Source organism: Hetaerina americana, unplaced genomic scaffold (genome assembly GCF_022747635.1).
Source record: "Hetaerina americana unplaced genomic scaffold, ioHetAmer1.1.p SCAF_1, whole genome shotgun sequence".
Lineage (NCBI taxonomy): Eukaryota > Metazoa > Arthropoda > Insecta > Odonata > Calopterygidae > Hetaerina > Hetaerina americana.
Genome location: NW_027286069.1, coordinates 80,504,364 through 80,526,936, shown reverse-complemented (window position 1 = coordinate 80,526,936; position 22,573 = coordinate 80,504,364). Strand labels below are relative to the sequence as shown.

Below are 22,573 nucleotides of genomic sequence, written 5' to 3'. Positions count from 1 at the left end.
GATTGCTTTTTTCCCCCACTTCCTCTTATCTCTTCCCGAGTGCACCTCTCCAAGACCCTCCACTCTTGGTTCCCCTTACTCTTTCCTCTCCTCCTCCCTCCCTAACCCATACCCACGTCTCCGCTGTCTACCCTCCTTCCTCCACTTCTTCAGCCCTCTCGCCCACTCTCTTCTCCGTCACACTGGAGTACAGTGGGACCTGCGCAGCGCTCCCATATTCCACGCTCAAAACTCTTTTAAGACGGGAAGGAGCGGAGGCTGTGTCGGAAGAGGGCGAGGAGGGGGGTGAGGTGTCGCGGAAGGGAGGGAGGTGAAAGGGAGCGGGTGGTGGGAAGGTGCGCGATGTGGAGAGGGTGGGGAGCGGCGCGAGATAGGGCTCGGTGTTTAAAGGGGTGAACGCTGCGGTGTGGGTGGGGTGAAAAGGAGGGCGTGCTGTTTGGTGGGGAAGGAGGCGAGGGGAGAGAGGGATGAGGGGTGGAAAAAATGGATGCATTGAGAGAAAGAGAGAGAAAGGGGAGGAACAAGGTTGGAGGGGAGAGTGGGAGGAGTCGGGTATGGGGTTTGGTAGTGAGGGTGGTGAGTGAAATGAATGGGGAAGAGGGGGGCCCGAGTCTTCCCATTTGCCTCGTGCTCTCGGGCCAGTCAGTTCCGACCGCGTCATCCACCCGTGGAGGCAGGCCGAAGAAGACACCGCGGATTCCTTTGGGCCTGTTTCATTGGACGGAAACTATTGACTTGTTCGACTCGCACGCGGGCGTAAAATTTACCCTAGCGAATCCGATACCGAGGTCGGGGGAGGTGAGAACCTTGACTTGGTGGGAGGGGATTTAAAAAAAACTGGCGCCCCAGCTCCAATCTGCACGTTAATTGTTTCCGAGACATTTTTTCTCTCACCTTCTTTCACACCTTATACTCTCCCTTCTCCCGCCCCCAGGAACAGAGGGGATTATTTTCCTCCAACCCGCATCTTGAAAGGTTGCCATTTATCACCTCACCTCTCCTCCTTCCCTCCAGCTTCCATTCGAGGGAGACGAAAGACTCCTCGAGAGTGATGGGCACGGGATTGAACGGGTGAAGTCCGCTTCTTGTTTTGTTCCGGTCAGTAGCGCGTCGGCAGTCGCGCCTCCGAGACCCTTCCGACATGCGTTGCGCGAGTGCTGGTGCTCAGGCGGCAGGGGATGGAGGGCCTTCTACGAATGACCCCGGGAAGAAGGGCGCGCGATCCTTCCCCCACCTTAGGGTCATCTACGCTTCCCTGGTGTTCCTCTTCGTGGCCGAGGTTGCCCTCTCCTACTCCCTCTACTCCTACGTGTCCCGCGTGGAGTCGGAATGCCTGGAAAAGTCGAGGAGGGTCGTGGTCGAAGGTGGAGGGGGCTCAACGCCGTCTTCGCCTCAGTCGGAAGCGTCGGGAGCGACGGTGGCGAAGGAGGCGCGGGCCACCAAAGGTGGAGTTGGCGGGAGGTCCCGGCGTTCCCTGCCGGAGGACAGTAACGCGGTGCCATCCACCCAGGACGCGACTGTTGAATTCTTCCATCCGAAGCTGAAGTCGGAGCTGGAAGAGAAGGACAGGGCAAGACCAAAGGGGGAGCTGGCCAACAACCCGTGGGTGTGGCTGACGTCTTACTCAAGGATACCGGTCAGTTGATTAGTTTTCGGCGGTGCGCCTTTCACACTTAGGGTTTTAGAGTCGACAGCGGAGATTTTGAGGCTCCTGTCTCTCTGTCTTGTGAGTTCGCGTTCCTTATCCCGAAGGAAAGTGCCCAATTAAACCGCTTAACGCGCTAATCAATGGCGTTGTTGATCTATTATTTTTTCCGCGTTGTCGTGTTTCTATTCATGGGTTTTCACATTTTTCCCAGGTGGTGGACTTCGGTTTCGTTTTAAGGGTATTAACGTGGTGATACACAAACGTTCCATGTTAACATAACATTATTTTCTGTTGGTTAGAAGAATAGCTCACTCGCTGAAATATTTCACAGGGTATCTGAGTCGATGGGAATGCATTTTTTGCTAATTTTTCACGAGTAACCTTTTGCTTACAGATTTTTCATTTAAATTTTTTAAGTGTTCATTTCACTTCATATCGATATAATAAATGAAAGTAGCTGAACCCTACATAAACGGTTTCGCTTTTAAAAATAGAAGAAATCTACAGAGTAAAAGTATTTCACTCTCAACAAGGCCGGCGTGCGTAACCCGAATCGCTCAATCTCAGGCAAATGAATCAGTCAAAGTTGCGGTGAATATTTTACGCAGTTTCCGTGAAGTCTCTTTTAAGATAATGACGAATTATTTTCGTTCCAAAGTCGTACTTCATGAAGCAACTTCTACGCATATCTCCTGATAAGTAAGAAAATACAAAATAAGCTATTATAACAAACAGCGAAGCGCCATCCAAATAGCTGCCATATCATAGAGGCCCGTGATAAAACGAACATATTTGTTTTCTCATTTTTGTCGGCCGTCGGTGAATATACTTTATTCTTCCAAATTTAATTGTATACATTTGGCAATTCATTACGGCTGTATAGATATCTAGACAGTTTGGGAAAGAGTTTTGGTCAATTAAGCTCCGAAGGTTTAAAATCATTAAACATTACGTATATTATTTGTAGGAAACATATTCTCTTCATAATCAGAAATTCAATACCAGCTAATGATCTAGTCGTAAGAATCACTCACTCCGGGCATATAGGGTAAGTTTAACAAACTAATGAAAATATTTTCATAATTTCTTCTCTAAGAATTCAATATTTTTAATTTTAAACTCTAATTCACGTGTAAGACCATGAACTAAAAGAATAATGTTCCTCCCCCTAATATGCTTTACTTATTCGGTCGTTTTGCTAGGTGTCAGTTGATTAGAAAACTTATGACGCATTGCATATTCAACTATTCTTACCTATCATTTAAAAAGCTGGTTATTTCTGCACTTCTGCATTTTTCAGCAAGCGTACTGGCGTGACGTCTCCTTGTGTAATTGTGCAGTTCCTGAGTTGGAACCCTGAGAAAGCAAGGGATACACATACGTTCCGTTAAGATATTATATTGCTGAAAGTACTTTATATTTTACTAAAAAGAACTAATTCTGTTGAATAAATAATACTTTATTTTGTTATAAGAGGACTCTCATGTTCTTATAGGAATCCATAAACTGTAATAACTAGTAAGTAATCAATATGATTCTGAACTTTAAATGATTAACATTTCTTCTTATTTATCAATAGAATTTCTTTCGTTTTGTTTATTTTATTTAAGTATATTTTCAACGAGATGTATACTTCCTACTGTCTCCCTTTTGTAAAAATCACGATAAACAGTTTCCATGGAGGCTAACTGGAACTTTTGGACAAACGGGATAGCAAAATGTGAAATATCTTTTTCTATTTTTGTATCTCATCTAAATTCAGGCATACTATCTTTAAAAAAAAACCTTAAATCTGCTTACACGTAACTTTATGAAATATGAAAAAACATACATTTTGTGCACTCAATGTTACCCTCATCAAATATTGTAGATCTAACAGATAAAAGACCGCTTCCGTCTAATTTCTCAGTTACCACTCTTTTCAAGTTCTTTCCGGAAGTGTTCAAACGGCTTCCATAGATCTGCCTTCTGTAAGCTACTGCGTACTCAGGGGCAGATTCTTTCTTTTCTTCTCTGTTTAAAGCTTTCCACCAAGGTTTCTGGTCACGACCCATTTATTAACCTAATGGCATACGCAACGAATTATCCCTCGCTAAATTCAACCACCTCTTCTTTCTGAATTCCTATTCTTAATTTAAGTAGGCATTGATAGCCTCAGGAAAATGAATATGCCGGATCCTGTATTCTTGGCCTGTTTGAAGTTCTCTCGGCTTTCGTTTGATCTCCTTAACATCCACTTGCAAATAATAAATATTATTCAATTAAAAAGCAAAATATAAAATAGGTAGATTCCATGAGTTTCTTTCACCTTCGTAAGGTTTACTTAGTGTTGCGTTCCTCATGCTTGGAAAGAAACTAAGTTTCAGCACCGATATCAAGAGGAGGAAAGAACGTGCTGATTTTGGTACTAGCTCGTTACATAACTTGCAGAGCTCAATACTGGGAGTAAACAATGACTAATCACAAGACGTTGAAACTTGACGTGTCACTTCCACTATCTTTGATAATTTCATATAGAATTCACATGGGCCGAAAATACATATTTTTAAATTCATTTTTCTAATCCGGCAAAAACCTATTTAAAATGAAATTCTTACGGATTCCTTAATTGTAATGTTTTGATTCATACCATTCAAGTCTTCCGTCGCAAATAACCGCAGCTATCGCAGTGTCTGATCATCACTGAAACCTCAAAGGCATCTGGCCATAGTGGGATTAAAGTGATGGTTTCACATTTAAATACACGGAAGGGGAAGGCAAATTGCCTACATTATTCTATGCGTAAAAACAAGATAGACAGAGGCAAAGATGCCCATCTTTGATGGGCATTCTCACTGACATAAAATATTCATTTGGACGTGGTTCTTTTTCTCTATTTGGTCTCAATGAGGAAATTTTGAATGATTGTCTCTAGCCCCATTCTTACTGAGGTCCAACAAGAGACAGATAACATGAGCATGCTGATGGAGTGGACCCGGATGTTTGTAATGCTTAAGAGCTTCGGAAATTAAGTCTCGATCTTGCAATGTTATTAGTTTTGTCCATCAGCCCTTTCGTAAAATTTGGAATTTTGGGATAGTTATCAGACATTCTCGTAGATTCACTTTCTGTTCCAGCATGAGAAATCTCTTCATAAACTTTTGGGAGCAAAGGTTTAGCCTAGTGAACTCACGGAAAAAACAAACCCGTCGGGATAATCGGAAGGGAAACTAAGAAACTTCGGTCACACCTTGGAATGCGGTTCATTGCGTTGCATGGGTCCGTGGGCATTTCTTCAATTTCCTCCTCGGACATCGTAGAAAAATCAGGAGGGTGTGGCCAACCGCTCAGCAGCACCGCGAGGAATCCATTAAAAACTCTAAATTCCTTATGACCGCGGGTTAAAAATATTTTGTGTTTGACTTTGAAGGTTTTCGGATTTTTCATTTTTAGTCCTGGAGACTCATTTTCGAAGTAACGTTTGCGTGTTTTAACGACGTTGGATGCCCTTGTAAACGCTTACGCCGCCTGGTATGATTTTTTTTTCGCTACCACCTCGAAGTAATGAGCACCGCAGAGGTTTGGTGCATTTAATCGAGTACTCTCTTTCGTTCTTGTTAGTCAAGTTTTTTCCGCCGTCCCATCACTCGCAGGCCACATGCGTACGGCCAACTTGTTTCGAACGAGGCCCGTCAGTAACTTCCGTTTAAGTCTGAAGTTAATTTCCCCCAGTTCGACTTACTGTACATTTTTGCCTCCGGGGTTATAAAAAAAATATTAGACGTAATTTTGATAGAGAAAGTTCAAGGAATTTTTAAAAGTCGGAGAGGCGTGGAAAAAGTTGCTTTATGAGTTGAAAGGTGCTCAAAATAAATCCAGCGACCGGAGAAGAGGCTGTTGTTAAATTTTAGGTCACAGTAAATTTCAACTCAAGTTTTACATCTTGTAATGATCGTGTAAGACAGTTCTTTGTAGTATTAAGGTGCATACCATATTGTAAAAATTATTCATCTCCGATATTTACCCATAATTAAGGATTAATATCTTACCGGAAAAGGAGGTTATCATCATTGTGTGCGTTGATGATTTCGGTTATATTAACTTTTAAATACGTTGTTTCTTATTTAGAATGGGGCCTATTCATGTCTCTCCTTAAAGTGTTATTATATTTAGATATGCAAAACCTTTTATTCACAGATATATTCGGTTAACCTCTTTACTAATGTTATACAAAAGTGCTTACATTAGCAGAAGTTAATTGTGGATACATTTATCTTGTACGCCGAAGTAATAGTAATTAACCTTAAAATAATTGAGTTTCTCTGGTTACCTTTGTACGCTGACTTGATTCGACGGTAAAAATATATAATGAAATACACTATGATACATGTATGTATGTATATATATTTGGTAGGAATTTAAAAAATATATCGATTCAAACATCTAAAATGATGCAGAATAAATACTGATGAAAATATTACCACGATAGAACACGATATGTCGAAAAATTAATTTTATGAATAATAGGATCTTTAGCAGCCTCGGAGGCTGAGTGCATGATCAAAACCAAACCGCCATTTGGCAGGTCGGATAATGTGACATACTAAGACGGACTGAGTACAACTCATGTATAACGAGCACGGTTATAGAGAGAAGTCAGCTGTTGCGAGTAAATAGAGAAGCGTTCGTTGGAAATTATGAATTTTATGATCAACATATCACGGTCCAAACGATCAAAATAGTAGGGAGTCTTATGGGCATGACGACCAAGCTTATACGCAAAATGAACGAGTAGAGGCTGAACTGTCACGACAAGGACTAAGATCTAAAATTATATTGCTCTTTTATGATATTTTTCCTCCCTGAATTCTCTTTCTTTCCATTTCTCTTTCCATATTCCATATGATACCGTTGTCCAACCATTTTAAAGGTGTTTTTAGGCGACCATTGATTTTGAAACGGAATTCATTACTTATGTTAATCTTACTTTTAGCCATCTTTTTTGTCGTCTTTAGTCACTCGCAAAATTCACGGTCGTGACACAAAAATATCGAAAATTTAACGAATTCATTCAGAAATCTTATTTTTATTAACTCTTTCTTCTCTATATCAGTGACTGCTATCGTAACACCTCTTAGTATACATTATTTTTACCGAATATAGCGTAGATGTTGATGCGAAATGCTCATATAATATAACATTAATTACGAATTAAAGAGAATCCAATGACCACGTGTTAATTTAATGTTTTAAAGGTTTTCACTCTCTCGGTCCAGGCTTTGAATTCCATGGGATGTCAATGGACGACTCCATATAAAATCTAGATCTAGCAATTTTCGGTCCGCCATACAAAATTTCGTTTAAAACCGTATGGTGGCATCAAGGAAAGGAATTACCATTCATCGGTGCCCAGAATGAGTGAATTTAACTCGCCATGTCAGTTCCGTATTACATACGAGGGTAGACTGAAAAGTAATGCACACATGCTTGTAGACCACAAACAAAATGACCTTTTGAATCACTTCTCATGACATATGAAAGTAACATTCCTCCTCAACATGCATGCACAGGTTTGAGATCGCTTCATTCATACAGTGTATTTCGAGAAGCGGAAGTATGGAGACGTGCTCTAGTGCTATGTCAACGCGAGTTAAACAGCGGCCTGCTATGGAATTTCAACTGCTGAAAAAGTGACTCCTACTGAGATTCGTCGTCGTTTAAAGGTTGTTTATGGTGACGATGTTATTGATATGTATACTGTAAATCGATGGGTAGTAAAATTTCGTGGTTGCGAGCTTGGAAAAGCCATAATTGTTGATGAAACACGCAGCGAACGTCCGATCACTGCCTTAGAGCATCGCAAACTCGTTGAGGATTTGATTAAAAATGACCAGCGAATCACTCAAAAGAGTATCGAAAACCATGTTGGAATATCTAAGGAAGAAGTTTGTCGTGTTAAAGGCAGCCTGGCGCCAATAATCTTGCAACATGACAACGCTCGTCCACACACCTCACGCGCAACAGGAGAGGCTCCGCGAAACCTGAAATTTGAACCGATTCCACACCCTCCTCATTCCCCCCGATTTTTTTCCTCAACTCAAGAGACACCAGAAGGGTAACAATTACATCTCAGACTATGAGGTGAAGGTAGCTGTCAAGTCCTGGATTCGAGAAAAGTCGCAAGAGTTTTTCAGCGACGGAATAAATAAACTTGTTACGCGTTGAGAGAAATTTGTCGGCCTTGACGGTGACTGTGTTGAAAAATAAAATTATGATTTTGAAACTTATGAATTGTACTTTAATGTACTTTTTTCCCGATCTTGCTGTTTGTTTTTGTTCGCGCTCTACAAGCATATGTGCATTACTTTTCAGCCTACCCTCGTATCATAACCAAAATTCGGGTTAGTGACTCTTTTGTTTTTCAAGTGGAATACCAATGAAATTTCAAAGCTAATGTATTTAACTTTGGTAGGATATAGACGCAGCGCTATTCTATTAGGTATCTTTTTTATATTTGATGCCTATTTTTTGTTATATGGGAAAATATTTAACTAAAATCTGTGGCATGATCCATTTATTTTAGAGTTTTGAAACTGAAATTTTTTTTATCCTAGTAAGTTGCTGCACTACCAACTATTGAATTTTATAAAACCATAATTAGATCATAATACATTTAGTTTTTCATTCTCTTATTTTTGCTCAGACTGCGAAAAATATTTGTTTTCCCTGTATTTCCGGCGCAAAGTCCGCTCTCTTATGAATGAATATTGTCAATATTTGGTGCATAATATGAATGAGAATATGGGTAAAATTATTTTTCGATTTTCATCCAAATTCTGTGTTTCAGTTCCCCGGATATCTATGCTACGAATAGCTCGTTAAAAGTTTTTACCTTAATAACCCACTTGGTAAACGTGATGAATAGTAATCATCCGCTAATGACCTCGGAGACTTTTTAGTACCCGCCACAGTTTGTGCTCCGCAAGTTTCCCCACATTTCCTAGAGCCCCGGTCCCACCCATTTTAATTCGACGAATTAACTTTTGCCGTGAATAGGCTTGGGAAAACTTCGGGCTTTAGACCGACAAAACGACCGGCGAGTCCTCCCGCCTGTTATTTTTCCCCTTACAAAAGATACTCGGAGACTGATATAGCGGGCTGAATGTGTTATATAAGTCATCATTTTATCCAGAGTACGTCATATCGGTGTGGAAGTTTGAATAACTTCCCCCAACGGTGTGGGCTATAATTGTTGATGAACAGGAAACGTATCATTCTGTAAAACGAGCCGAGGAAATGAATGAATTTTGTTTTATTGCTTTCACTCTGACAAACTTGGCCCTAGAATTTGCACTGAGTGCTTTGGAGAAATAATTTTGGTATTTTAAAAGGAGTAGAGCATTTCTTCGAGTCCTTATTTTAACCTCAAATGACGGAGTAAAAAAGAATAAAATCCGCGGATAATACATTTTGAAAGATGACATTTTTGAGGGTCTCCCTACCTCCCTCGTTCTTTCTTTCTCTCTCTCTTTTCTTCGGCGTATTTCAAGATCTGCTCAAATGAACTTGCAAAATACATGTTGTTCACATCATGAAGGTCTTTGCCTTGATTTGGTTGGGGTGAGGGGTTAGTACAAAGGCGTTTATTTAATTACCAAAGACGGTGGGCGAAAGGCTTCGCTCGATTCAGACTCGTGGAGCTCCTTTGAGAGCTCTGCAAGTCACTTTTAGTTGCAAATTGCATTACTGAGTTCAATTCAAATCACTGCTTCTCCTTTCCTTTTCATCTGTTCACAGTTTACACATAACGAGAGTAGAAAACATGAAGGGCTCTTCGAAGGGTTTTTTGAAACTTTGAGATTCCAAGTGCGGCTGCTTGAACATTTAAATCATAAGAAGAACTGATTTCATTCCGAATATATATGAAAGAATTGATCAAATCAAATTCTGGAAACGTTCAGTATGCACTCAAATAGTGTTGTTTGTTTATCCATTCATATATAGGTAGATAAATGCTTGATTGATTAGTAAATTTTATGTGATTGGTTGACTTTCTACTGACAGAAATGATTCAGCTTCTTCTGTTTCGATTACCCCAATTTCAAATAAGTAATCATATAGAATATTTTATACAGCTTTCATAAACTACAATGGTTCCGTGGAATTATTAACTTACGCAGCTTTTTTCTCTAATACTTGAATATTATAATGAATAGCCCACAAAATATATTAAAACGTTTCTTTTGGTATATGTAGCCGGTTATAATGCTTGTTACTATTTCAGTGACGAAAGTATTTATACTTAACAATTTCAGGGTTCACTTCGTGGAATTTTTCGTGTGTCCACATTAAAGAGGTTGTAATTTTCCACAGAGTTTGTTTTACAGTGCAACGCGTTTCACTGACTTGCGGCATCATCAAGTAAAAGTAATGTTTGAATTCACTAAGATCTCAAACAATTAATCATGCATCAAATATACATCAAGTATATCTTAATTAACTGTAACGAAATACTAGTATTTTTCAATTTCAATAAATTTGACCATTTCTTTGTATTGGCAAAATATAGTTGATTCCCATTCATTTGTACTGAATTTCAGTATGTTAATAGAAATTAAGGATCTCTTATCTTATTTTTTTATTGTTTTTAGATTTACGAAATAAAAGAAAATAAAAATATCTGAGTATAGAGGGTTGTATATGTATAGTTGCTCTACGAAACAATACAAAAATGCTATGCATACAAAGTTTAGGTATATAAAATAAAAATGAATCAAAACTTCGGAGTATAGACAGTTGTATTGCTTTACCCGAGCACGGAGCCAGGTGGGCTAACAAGCATGGACGCATTTAGGATAATTATTTTTTTAATGAGACCATAGAGATTTACAGTTGAAATGCAGCATCATTTAAAACGATATTGGATTTATCTATGTAAACTTAAGCAATTGTTTCGGAAATGAAGTCACAACGGCAATATTTCCGATATTTTTCGTGCATTCAAAAGAAATGCGAAGGTGGGCGTTAGGAACAGCGTGAGCGGTTCGAACAATAAATGGAGAACGCACATTTAGTATAAAAGTTTACTTGCAGTGGCAAAAATTTGAAGTAAAAAATTTGAAATGATGTATTCGATTGCAAAGGAGCATAAAATGTGTGATTCGCTGGCGCTTATCCTGCACTGCGGCGCTATTGTCCACCAATTAGTAATCTCCAACGGCATAATATACTCGTACTGTAATGGTTTACACCCAACGAAATGGACAAAACGATTTAGCGTATAGTTATTATGAAAAATATATCGGATTAAAATAATAGGACAAAAGGTATTTTTTTCGGAATTAATGACCTTGCAACAACTATTGCAGCTAAATTTAATTCGAGAAAACTCATTCGGAATAAATGATTGATAAATAATTTTGATTTTCCAGGGAGCATTTATATAAGTAATTTATGCAATTAGCTCATTTGCTTTGAACCAACATTATTGTTTCATGAAATTTTCTAGGGTCTTCCACCGGGGCAGGGGTTCCATATTGGCTGAAGTTTCGACGCCCGACTCGTACATCGAAACGTCGGCTAATATGGAACCCCAGACCCGTTGGAAGACCCGAGAAAACTTCATGGAGCAAATCCGCCGGGAAAGCACCAGATCTTACTTCAATTGTTTTTGTTATTTTAAGATTCAACGTTAATCAGAGAACAACCAAACATGTCCGTTAATATTGAATATTTAACATGTCACTAGTAACAATCACTTACAAAGTCAAAAGCCTTAAATGGACGAAACACTACCTGGGTGAAAATCAAACGTATGCTTTCTGAGTAAGAAGACAAGGAAAATACCCGCCGCCACTGGGATGGGTAATGTTCAATGTAAAGGCTGTCATATTTGTTTTAGTTTCTAAAATCATAGCAAATTATGTTTGGTTAATGAGTTTGTATCCTAGGGAAAATCTCGAATGGTAATCCGTCAGTCTATAAATCTAATAAATAGCGACGCAAATGAAAATGCGAAAAAATATGGAGTTAAGGTATGATGCGTGTCTTCAGTATCCTGTTCTGGAAAAATGTCTATTATTCATTTAGGAATAATTGAATTCATTTCAGTTAGCAGACAAAGCTGGCCATATATGCGCAGTAATTCTTATATTGCTTCCGCGAAAATCTTCTACAACAAGAAAAAGTAAAATATTGCTACCATTCATATATATATATATATATATATATATATATATATATATATATATACACATATATATATATATATATATATATATATTTATAGTTTGACTACTAAGCATGCCCGAGGCGAGACCCATAAATTTTGTCGACCAGGTAGGCTCGAGATTAAAATGCGATATTCATCATGCAGTCTTATTTTTTGTATCACGAATGCAATGGCATGCACATGCATGACGATTTACCCCAGATGAAGTGGTTCAGTAGCGTGAGCAGAATTAAAAACTCACCCACCGTATTTCGCAAACAATCATCAGGAAGAGCGAAAAAGCGCTTCGCGTCCCATGAGTAAGCCTTCGGCCAACCCCACTCCGCTCTTCTTGTTCTCCCACTTTCTCCCAGTTGTATTATGCGTTATCCTCGTTTTTCGCCAGGCGGCCGCGGGATAAAAACCCTCTGAGGCAGAGAAGAGACAAGTCAAGTGGATTCCGGCACGCACATCACGCTGGGCGCCCCGTGGGATCCGATTTCATTCCGTCTACTTCTCACCCAGCATCGTAATAAATGACATCGCCCGCTCCAAGCGGTTATGGCCAAATGATAATGGTGATAATGGAGGGGGGATGCAGTTGGTGTCTCTCCTCGCCGTGGTTTTTGACGTGATTCCACTTCCAGCTCCTCCCGTCTTCAATGGATTAATTGTCGTGAGAGAGGGATTAGATCAGTGCAAGAGTGCGTGCGGAAAGGGAGGAGATAGGATGGAAAAGAGGGAGAAGGAATGGAGGCAGGGGTGAGAGAAATATGTACTTTACACGCCAAAGAATGGGCTCAAGATTAGTGCTTGGAAATCCCTCTTTCCGAGGAAAATTCTCAAGGAGGAGCGAAATGTTGGGGTGGGAGCTCTCGCATCTTCTCCCTAATAAAGGTTGGGAGGAGTGCCGAAATCTTCTCGCGCGCCAGAATGAGCAAGTTGTAATGAAACGGGGGAGGGGTGCTCTCAGGGTACTGTGGTTATTAATTTCGGGTTTTCGTTCCCATAATTCTCCGCGCGTCATTTTATCCTTGCTTCATCCGTCAGAGATGGTGAGGAACCTTAACCTAGCCACTATGTAGACCCCGTTCATGATGTCCATTTTAGAATTTGTTAGATTTGTATATTCAATCTTTTTTTTTGTTTCGACTAATATACCTCATTTTTGGCATTCAGCACCAAGTTGTTTTTCGGTAAAACTTCGCAACTTTTGGCTCCCTACTTGAATTTTTGCTTGTTTTCCAATTTAGTTTGATCGAATTTCTCTGGTGCTTCACATAAAAATATTATTTAAACCTTCACTTTCATTGTGTTGCAAAAATTCGTTTTTCCATTTTCTAATCCGTTTCATAGAGCGATTCTCGGAATTGTGAAATGCGGCGTCTGACATTTTCATCACATGACATGACTGAGAGGCAATTTAGAATTCATGGATTTTAAAAATTCAAAACTCACGCTTACGCTTTAGACATCGATGTGGACAACATTATTTTGTTAATCTCGTTCTATGTCGTTTTTCACAATTCCAATATTATTATCTAATTGAATCGAAAGTGATTTCAATATTGAAACAGTGGCGTGGTCCACAAATGCGTCTTATTATGATGTAATTTAATCGCAGTTACGAGAAATTGGAAAAATTGAATTTCTACGACAATGTCATTTTCACTAAATTTCTTTAATCGTAACAGACGGTCGTGAATCGTGTGTAATTGTGGGAAAAATTTATGAGCGTGGGGAAGGATTTTTTTTTCGTCCAATTTTTTTTACGCATCATGAGGGGCTACTTGTTTTGAAATATAGCCTCTACTCGAGCGCATTTTAATGGCCAGTCCGCAGGGTGTCCAATTTTCGAATGGCGCACAGAAGTCTTCGTCGCGAAAATTTGAGCGGCTGACCAATCCAATTTCCATCCAGGCACCCATATTTTCCTTTCGTTAATATTGGTGGCTGATTGTTCCTCTCTGGCTCAAATAGCCTTAGCTGTCGGTCGCCTCCCCCAAATACTACTACTACTACTAGTTCCCCTCTGTTTGATGCTAGAACAATCTTTGTTCTGATCTTGGGATGATAAAATGAAGAGCTATTCATGCGTTAAGTTCTATTGTATTACTCCATTGTGCCTCATACTTTCCCTAACCTTCTCCCCTTCTCTCTCTGTCTCGCTTTTGCTCTCAATTCCTCTCTATTTTAGTTCACCCTCTCTCTTGCACTTGCTCTGAGCCTCGTCTTGAGACCTTATCCGCCGGTGCCTTTAATGCTTACAGCTCCCCATCTGACTCTACCTAATCCCCCCTGTTCCCTCCCGAAGTCTTCGTACGAAACTCGCCTAGGAAATGGATGCAAGACCATTTGGAACGGGTGGCCAAGTGGTGTGGGTTGGTGGGGTAGGGGGAGAGAAGGATGGAGTTGGGGAAGAGAAGTGGATGGAGAAATGTATGGGATTTAATTTCGGGCGGCTATCAAAACCACAATCGGCGACTGCGCTCGGCAATTATGGCGGATGTTTGCGTTTGGCGCGATTCATCACCGGATATTAAGTGTCTCCCGTTTATAATCGAAAACGAATCCGTCCTCCCCACGCTGAAATCTATGAATTTATTCAATAAAATTTTGAGAGGCTCGCTGTTGACGTTTTCCAGATATTTGAAGAGGATAATGATCCTTGAAAATGGGGCAATTGAGCTAAAAACGCGATGTCGGCATCATACGACAAGGTAAAAGGTCGAGGGTTGTAGTTCAATCCTCAGAGGTTATCTGAGGCTTAATTCGTATAACAGATAAATGCATTTGAACTGGGAGAATGTGTACAGATTATATATAGGGTTATTGTTTGTTAAATTTTCACGGGTAAAAATATAATATACATGCATGTATCTACTCCAGTGAAATATTTTTCTTGCAAATACGATAGGTAATCTTTTGCAACATATATAACGCATAAATAAATTTAAATATAAATGCATATAAATCAAAATGGAATTAAACTCTGCTATCAGCACAAGGATGGCATGTCATCAATATTAAAAAGTCCATTAATCCGCCCATCCCATGAGGCAAATATGCATAGCTATAGTAAAATTTGAGTAAGAATACTTAGTAGAAAAGCATGATTGATCAGTTTCTTCCTCAACTTAAGCTACCATTTTTATATCATTTGCTAAAAATTTAAAAAATCAGTAGTTTTGATATTGAGTGCATTATAAATTTTAGGCGATAGGAATTAAAGAAAAAATCTCCAAACGAAAAATAGAATACGACAGCAACAGGTGTGGAAATACATAAATATAGAAAATTTTTGCCGGCAAAAAATATTTCTTCGATTCACGTGTTGACATTAGTCGTAATAACTAAGAAATTTTAAAAAAATCTTAAAAAACGTTGACTATTGAAATTTACCGACATACTATATACTGTTTCATTGTACTAAAACTTAGAGCTAATCAATGTTATCGTAATTTGAGTTGGATACGAATATTCACACGGTCACCTATCCGCTAAACTCTGCAAGTCTATATTGGAGATAAATGATAATAAACGACTGTGATTTTCGCTATACTATATTTATTCTATGTTGGAAATCATTTTAATTCTGTAGTGAAAATCACAATTGTTAATCATCATTTCTCTTCAATGTGGAATATATCCACAAAGTGAAGACCGAAATTACGCGGTTCTTCACGTCTACATATTTTTTCTCTCAGACGTCTGTCAACACTTGAGTCTCTAATGGGATCTTGCTTTTTAGTTTCTGCTGTTCACGTCTTTCACAAAGTCTATCTTATTCTACTCATCGTACCTAATAAGATGTCGGACAAGGCAATCTATTCTTCTTTTAACAGTTTTCATTAGATATTATTTTAGGGCAATAACTCCGGGCTTTTGGTTGTTTTATCTGAGAATGTGACCGACGGCTGAGGTCACTTGTGCCAATAGGGATAGGAGGCTAATTTGGTAAGATAGGACGGGAATGAAGGAAGGGTGGAGAGAAACCCGGCTTCGCCGGTATTTATACGTACGAGGTCTGTTCAAAAAGTGTCACGACTTTTTCGTTTTTTCAAAAATTATTTATTTATTCATGGATATCTATTGTGTCCCCTTCGAGGTAATCCCCATTTAATATTACACTTGTACCAACGTTTTTTCCAATCCTAGTGGCACCTCAAAAAATCATTTTCTTTATCTTGTTCAGCTCCTTCTTTGTTGCAGTCTTTATCTAGCGTAGCGTCGTCCTATCATTGGCCTCTTCAGTTTCGGGATCAAGAAAAAGCCAGTGGGGCCAGACCTGGAGAATGCGGTAGCTGCCGCATCATTAGAGTGTTGTTTTTGGCCAAAATTTGCGCACAAGTAACGATGTGTGAGCAGGGGCGTTGTCATGGTGCAAAAGCCAATTTTTGTTCTTCCAAAAATCCGGGTGTTTGTGGCGGATTGCTTCACGCAAATTGCGCATTACTTGCTGGTAATATTTCTTATTTAACGTTCTGCCCTGTGGCAAAAACTCATGATGTACCATGCCCCTGCAATTGAAGAAAATTGAAAGCAAAAATTTCATATTCGACCGAACTTGGCGCCCTTTTTTCGGTCTTGGCTCATGGTGAAGCTTCCATTGGGATGATTGAGCTTTAGTTTCCACACCATAACCATAAAACCATGATTCAGCACCAGAATTGATCCTCTGCAGCAAATTTTTTTTCGTCGCGAGCAAAGTCCAAAACCTCATTAGCAATGTTAATGCGTTACTGTTTTTGTTCGAAATTGAGCAATTTTGGTACGAATTTCGCGGCAACCCGTGTCATGCCCAAATCATTGGTAAAACTCGAATGGCACGAGCCAATCGATATTTGCAGGTCCTCGGCAACTTCTCTAACGGTGATTCGACGATTGGCCAATACTATTTCTTCACTTCATCATGTTTTCGTCTGTTGTTGACGTGCTCGGGCGTCCGGCACGCTCTTCGTCGTTCACATCCTCTCGGCCCTCTGAGAACATTTTGTACCACCGATTAGCGTTACTTCGGTCCAAGGTAGGCTCTCCATATAATACAGTCCACATTTAGAATGCGTCCGCGCACTTTATTTTTTTTCAAATAAAATTTGATCAGATTCTTTGATCCATTTTTTGGAACAGGAAAAAATTAAAGACAAGCCAAAACACGTCCAAGAAATACAGCTGTCAACAATAAACTGAACATTAAAAATGGCCAAAATTTGGGTATAAGTGAGAGACATAAGTATCAACATAACGCCACAAAAAAAATCGAATCCACGTAACCCGTGAAAATTCGCGATACTTTTTGAACTAACCTCGTATTTATTTATTTAGCTACTTTATTGGGGCAAGATTAAGGATGAAATTTCAGTATCCCTTCTTCCAATTACTCTATATGCATTACAAACAAGGGCAACCGTAACACCCATGCCCTAGGTGGAGGAAAGCTGACCTAGGCGGGACTCGAACCCGTGACCTCTGGATTGGCAGGCCGGAGCGTTAACCCCACTGGGGCCGACATTAGCTTACTATTAAGGAGAGGTCCACAATTACCCATTCAACGGACGGCGTTCTCCACTTGAAGTGCTCTCCTCATAGTACTTCAAGTAGGTATCGAGGCACCACTGAAAAAATCCTACCACCATTAGGATTCGAACTCAGACCCTCCGGGTGGGAAGTCAGTAAGATAGCGACTCCCTCATCCCAATCCTAAAAACCAAAATAAACTTGGTGAATAAGTTTAATGGACGTTGGACCAAGAAAAATTCCATATCCTTAATAAATATTTTAAAAAATCGCAACATAAAATTTAGATATCTCTCATATATCCGTGCCAAAAAAGCAAAACCGCCTTTGTTCAAATAGCCCTCGGGGATGGGAAGTCATTGCACTAACCACGAAACCAATATGACCCCGCTCTTGGATGAATCCATCTAAATTATTAGGTTATATTAATATTATTATGTGTACTTAGAGTTGCCAATTAGTTCCCGAATTAAGTCGAACTTTCCTTCAATTCTTTGAATATTTGCCGTCAAGCTTCAGAATTATTTTGCAAGCATTCAATGTACTTGTTATTGTGACTTGTAAGCGTAGATATGCATCTTTTCATATTTTATCTGCATGATTTTTAAAACATATTTTAATTTAGCCGCATTTAATAGGAGTAGGTTTTATAGAATAAATTATTATTTAACATTCCTTTCCTATTCTTCTTCAACCGCTTTGGCCATTATGCAATCAGTTCAGTTGATTTACATTATTATCTTGGAGTCCCACAATCAAATGCTTATAATCCACACTCCTATGCCAGTGTTATTTACCAGGTCTCACTGCCATAGAGATAAAATAACCATACGTACTACACGAATAAAAACGCAATGTGAACATAAAATTTTACTTGCGCGAAAATCGCGTATTACCCTTCCTGCAATAACTTGGAGAATGGAGGTATATTTGCTGATCCGAGAGAAAGATGAGAGGAAATCCCGAGTTTTTTTTACGGTTTAGCTCCAACAGAGAATGGTATCGCGAGTTTCTTTCATAGCCGTTGTGACGACATGAGAGCGGCGTCACCACTGCCGATCTCACCGCTGCTTCAAGTGCTCTTCTAATAACCAAGCGAAAAGCCCGGAGGGAACATCAGCAAGAGTTTGGTCATTAACTTGGTCTTGCAGGTGTGGAACGATTCGGAAGAGGTCGCGGAACGATCGCTTTTGTGGGTTGAGCAGATTCGTGGGAACCGTTTCCGCACTCCGCGGCGACAAATACCGGGGGAATAAACAGGAGCATAACGGGGATATAGGTTTTAGACGTAGTTGGACTTCACCATCTCTCCCGGGCGTTTTCCGTCTTTTCCTGCGGTGGTACACACGCTTTGAGGACGCGCTAAGGACGTTATTATTCGAATCGACTGCGATTTTCTCTCACTTAAAAGATCTCCAGGAAGAAGGCAGATATTCCTCAGCGATATCTCAGCCACCGTTCGGGGCAATTTCCCGACGACCGTCGGTGCGTCACACGGGTTGTTACGGCATCGTGTGACCGGAAGGAGATGCAAGTGAAACTACTACTGGCAAGGAAAGAGAGAGAGAGAGAGAGAGAAGAAAAGTTTTATTAAAGAAGAGTAATTATTATTTCCCTCAATCTATATATAATATTTGAGGTCTGTATGAAGATTCATGTCGTTATTGGTTGTTTTTTTTATTTCTGAGGCAGCATATATGGTTGTTTTAAAATGCATTTTTCTCCCCGTGTTGGTGTGCGGTAATAAAGATTTGATATAAAACCAGAACAAGCATGAAATCGAATAAATCCAGTTGGTATGGGCTTCTTAGTAGCTTTTGTGATAAAATTAGGGGGGAAATATCTATGAACGTGTGGTTCATGAAATAATGAGTGCAGGTTGCATTGGTAAAAAGCAAGTAAAAAGAAAGTGTGATTGGCTGATGTGGTCATATTGAATGAATGATGGTTGAATTCCAAAGCGTATGAGTATGTATGACTGAATCAGGAAATGGTACGGGAGGGAGGTACGGGCAAAGTGAATAAAGTCGTGGATGAATGTCACAGGAAGAGAAGGCCTTGCGTTAAATAATAACCGAAGGTGACAGAGGTGAAAGGATTATTAAATTAGTACCGAAAAATTTCCGAAGAGGGACACTTCTTGAAATAACTTGAAATTAAGTATTTTTTACTATAACCATCCCAAAGAAGAACCATGGGAAGGGCATGCATACATATAGTATGTTTGTATGATCGACCATCTTCGCAGGCTGTCAATCAGTCGTCGATAGTTTGGGCAATGTCCACATAACTTTATTGCTCCATGGGCTGCTCTAGTGTTTGTTCCCATTTGTTCGCTAGTTTCCTTGATCTCTAAAAATATTCTACCATTGTAACCTTAATTACGGTTTGTAGTTTTTATATTGCCCCTAAGATTGCAATCCAAAAAGAGCCTTTTGAGATTTTCCATAGACTTCGTATTTCACCTCTCTTACATGGGATTTCCGTGTTCCCCGCATTCTTTTATGTTCCCATTGTGTGCTGAGTATTTTTATCGTTCTACGGAATTCCTTTGCTGCTGTGATTTATTGTTATTTTTTTCTTTGGTCCACGTCTTTTGATCGAAGATAAATCCTTTGATATTAAGTCCAAATCTTTTGATAGTAAACTTAAGTAATAATGACACCATTTATTGCCGTATTTTTGTGGCTGGCGTCCCCTTCCGTTTGTAGTAACTTCTTCCGATAGCCTTTTTTTGCTTTCACAATTCTACTAACCATCTATGCTCATTTCAAAGTCTGCGATACTTGTTTTAAGTATGTAACATTCTTCCACTTATAAACACCGGAGTGTTATGCGGACATAATTAGCATATATACTGTAATTAACAAATAACCATTCGGTTCTCTCTCCAGGGCGTCTACAAAGGATTTTTCTTTTGCTTATTTGATCATATATTATATTTAGCGGCAATGTATGATAGCTTGGATCAATTCTACAATTAAATCGTGTCTTGGTGCCATTTATTGAGAATATTCTTAATTTCTCAATCAAACTGCAACTTAGTGTCAACAAGATGAAGGCCTAAAGGAATGAATATGACATTTTGCTCTGTCACTAACTGTCCCTCTCTCTAATTCCATCTCACTCGGTTAATTGGCTACCTGTTAGGACGATGGTTACTTTCTGTGAAGACCCACAGTTTCGAGTTCCGCTTCCTTTTAAGCTAGTCGTGAGGAAAAGAGAGCCCAGTCGGGATTTAAAAGCTGAAAATGTTCGCTGTTGAACTCGCGTTGATGCAGCGGAGCGAAAAGGGGAAAGCGGCATTCTGGGGGCCAAATTGTTGTCATGTCCCCTCCGAGTGATTCTGTGGGGCCATTTGGAAGGAAATGGTAGAAAATAGTACGAAAGAGCTAAGATAATGTCTGGGTTGTTTTCAAAAGTAGGACTACAGTGATGCTTTCTCCGTATTTTTGACATTGAGATCATTCCAGAGAAATTTTGAAAACATTTCGAAACAAGTTTGAGACGAGGAACAGCAAGATGAAGAGGAGAGAGAGGCTGAACATAGTCGTGGAAAGGAGCCAAGGACAGGTGACTCCTCGAGGCAATACAAAAGGTAGATGGAACACATTGGGGAAGAACGACTGAATTAAACTAGTGTAGGGAAGCATTTAGAAGTTTCGATATACTTTGGAATTAAATGTCGATGCAAATTGCATTCAAAATCGTGCAGCTTTTGCTTATATTTTTAGATAATCTAGAAAATGAGTCATTTCATTACATTTTGTCAAATTTTACTGACAGATAGTGGCAAAATATGGCTAGCATAAAAAGGTATCGTCATCGAAAATTATGATGTAAGACTTCACGCAAACGTTTTCAGCGTATTAAAGTTTTGAAATTTTTTTTTCATGTTATACAAAATGGATAGGCGTTGATAATGACGAAGACGAAATTTTACTTATCTTATATGTACCCCAGTATACATTTATTTATTTTGCCCATGCATGTGTTGAGATTAAGAAAAATACGAATGTCGCTGTGTGGCAAAAAATATCTACCAATCAGAGAGAAAGGTAACAAAGTATAATTAATGCATAATTTAGCAATTGCATGGCTTATAGGCAAGGACAGCTACACGAGAAAGAATAAACTTTTACGGAACACGGGGCCTGAAAACTTGGATGATTTGAGGAAACGGAATGCAAAGCAAAGGAAAGTTCGTGGGTTTTTGGAAATTCAGGTCCAGGGTGGAAAGTAATATGATAAATATATGCAGTGTAAGAATTAACTGTTTGCCCAGAAATTAGTAATTGTTTCCCCAGAATTCTCTTGCATTTAATGCCAAAACTTGAAACTTGCCAGTGAAACAGGAATCAAATTAGCGTCATAAACATTAAGATCAACCAAGAGAACACAACCGTAATCATGTATTTAGGATATACGAAAGAAAGATGGACTTTTTCTTTATCTAATTGGATTAAATGTGCAATTAATATCCATGATTGACGGACTTGATGTTAATTTATTTATTTTTCATTAGTTCGAAAACAGTAATTTGACCTTTAAATTAGACATTGATATAACAATTTGACAATTACATACACCCAAGCCCTAGGTGGAGGAAACACCACCTAGATGGGAATCGAACCCGCGACCTTTGGGTTGGCAAACGAGGACGTTACCCCGCCACTACCGGGGCCAGTAAAATTAGTTTAAATATTAATTTCACTTTTGCGAGAATGGATACTTCCCTTATGAAAGAATGACATCATGAAGCCCCTACGAACTGAAAAAGGTAAACAAAGGATTAGCCTTTAGAAAGTCATAAAGTGTTTGTCATTATGGGCACTCGAAGATGCCTTACAGTCTAGGGAGTTTTTTGTTTTAAGTTTCTCGTGGAATAAGATTTTAATGGATGTAGAGAGATTAGTGTAATTACAGGGGCTTAATATTCGAGTTTCATAAGGAAAGTTCAATTATGATAGTCGTTTTTAATCATATATAAAGGTTTAATTAAATTTTCAATGAAAAGGTAGAGTTAGCAGGGGCATTTTTCATTTTTCTCATGAAGGCAAATTCCACATTTTGACATTAAAAAGGGGGAGGAAGGTAGTAGTGCCCGTTATAGGCGTCCAATAAATTAGCTTGTGATTTCATAGAAATATCGTTTCAATATCTTCATAAACTCTGTAACATATTTTTAGAATTAGCTCTAGAGAGCGAAAAAATCTTGG

The 22,573-nt window shown here is 39.2% G+C and overlaps 1 protein-coding gene across 1 annotated transcript in view; it reads left to right on the top strand.

Moving 5' to 3' along the window:
* Positions 1–664: 664 nt before the first annotated feature.
* LOC139693796 (uncharacterized) overlaps positions 665–22,573 on the top strand; it is a 985,124-nt gene continuing 963,215 nt past the window's right edge. Inside the window, exon 1 of the mRNA XM_071592080.1 lies at positions 665–1,636. Coding sequence (XP_071448181.1) covers positions 1,142–1,636 — 495 coding nt within the window. The 5' untranslated portion in view covers positions 665–1,141. The remainder of the gene's footprint in view (positions 1,637–22,573) is intronic.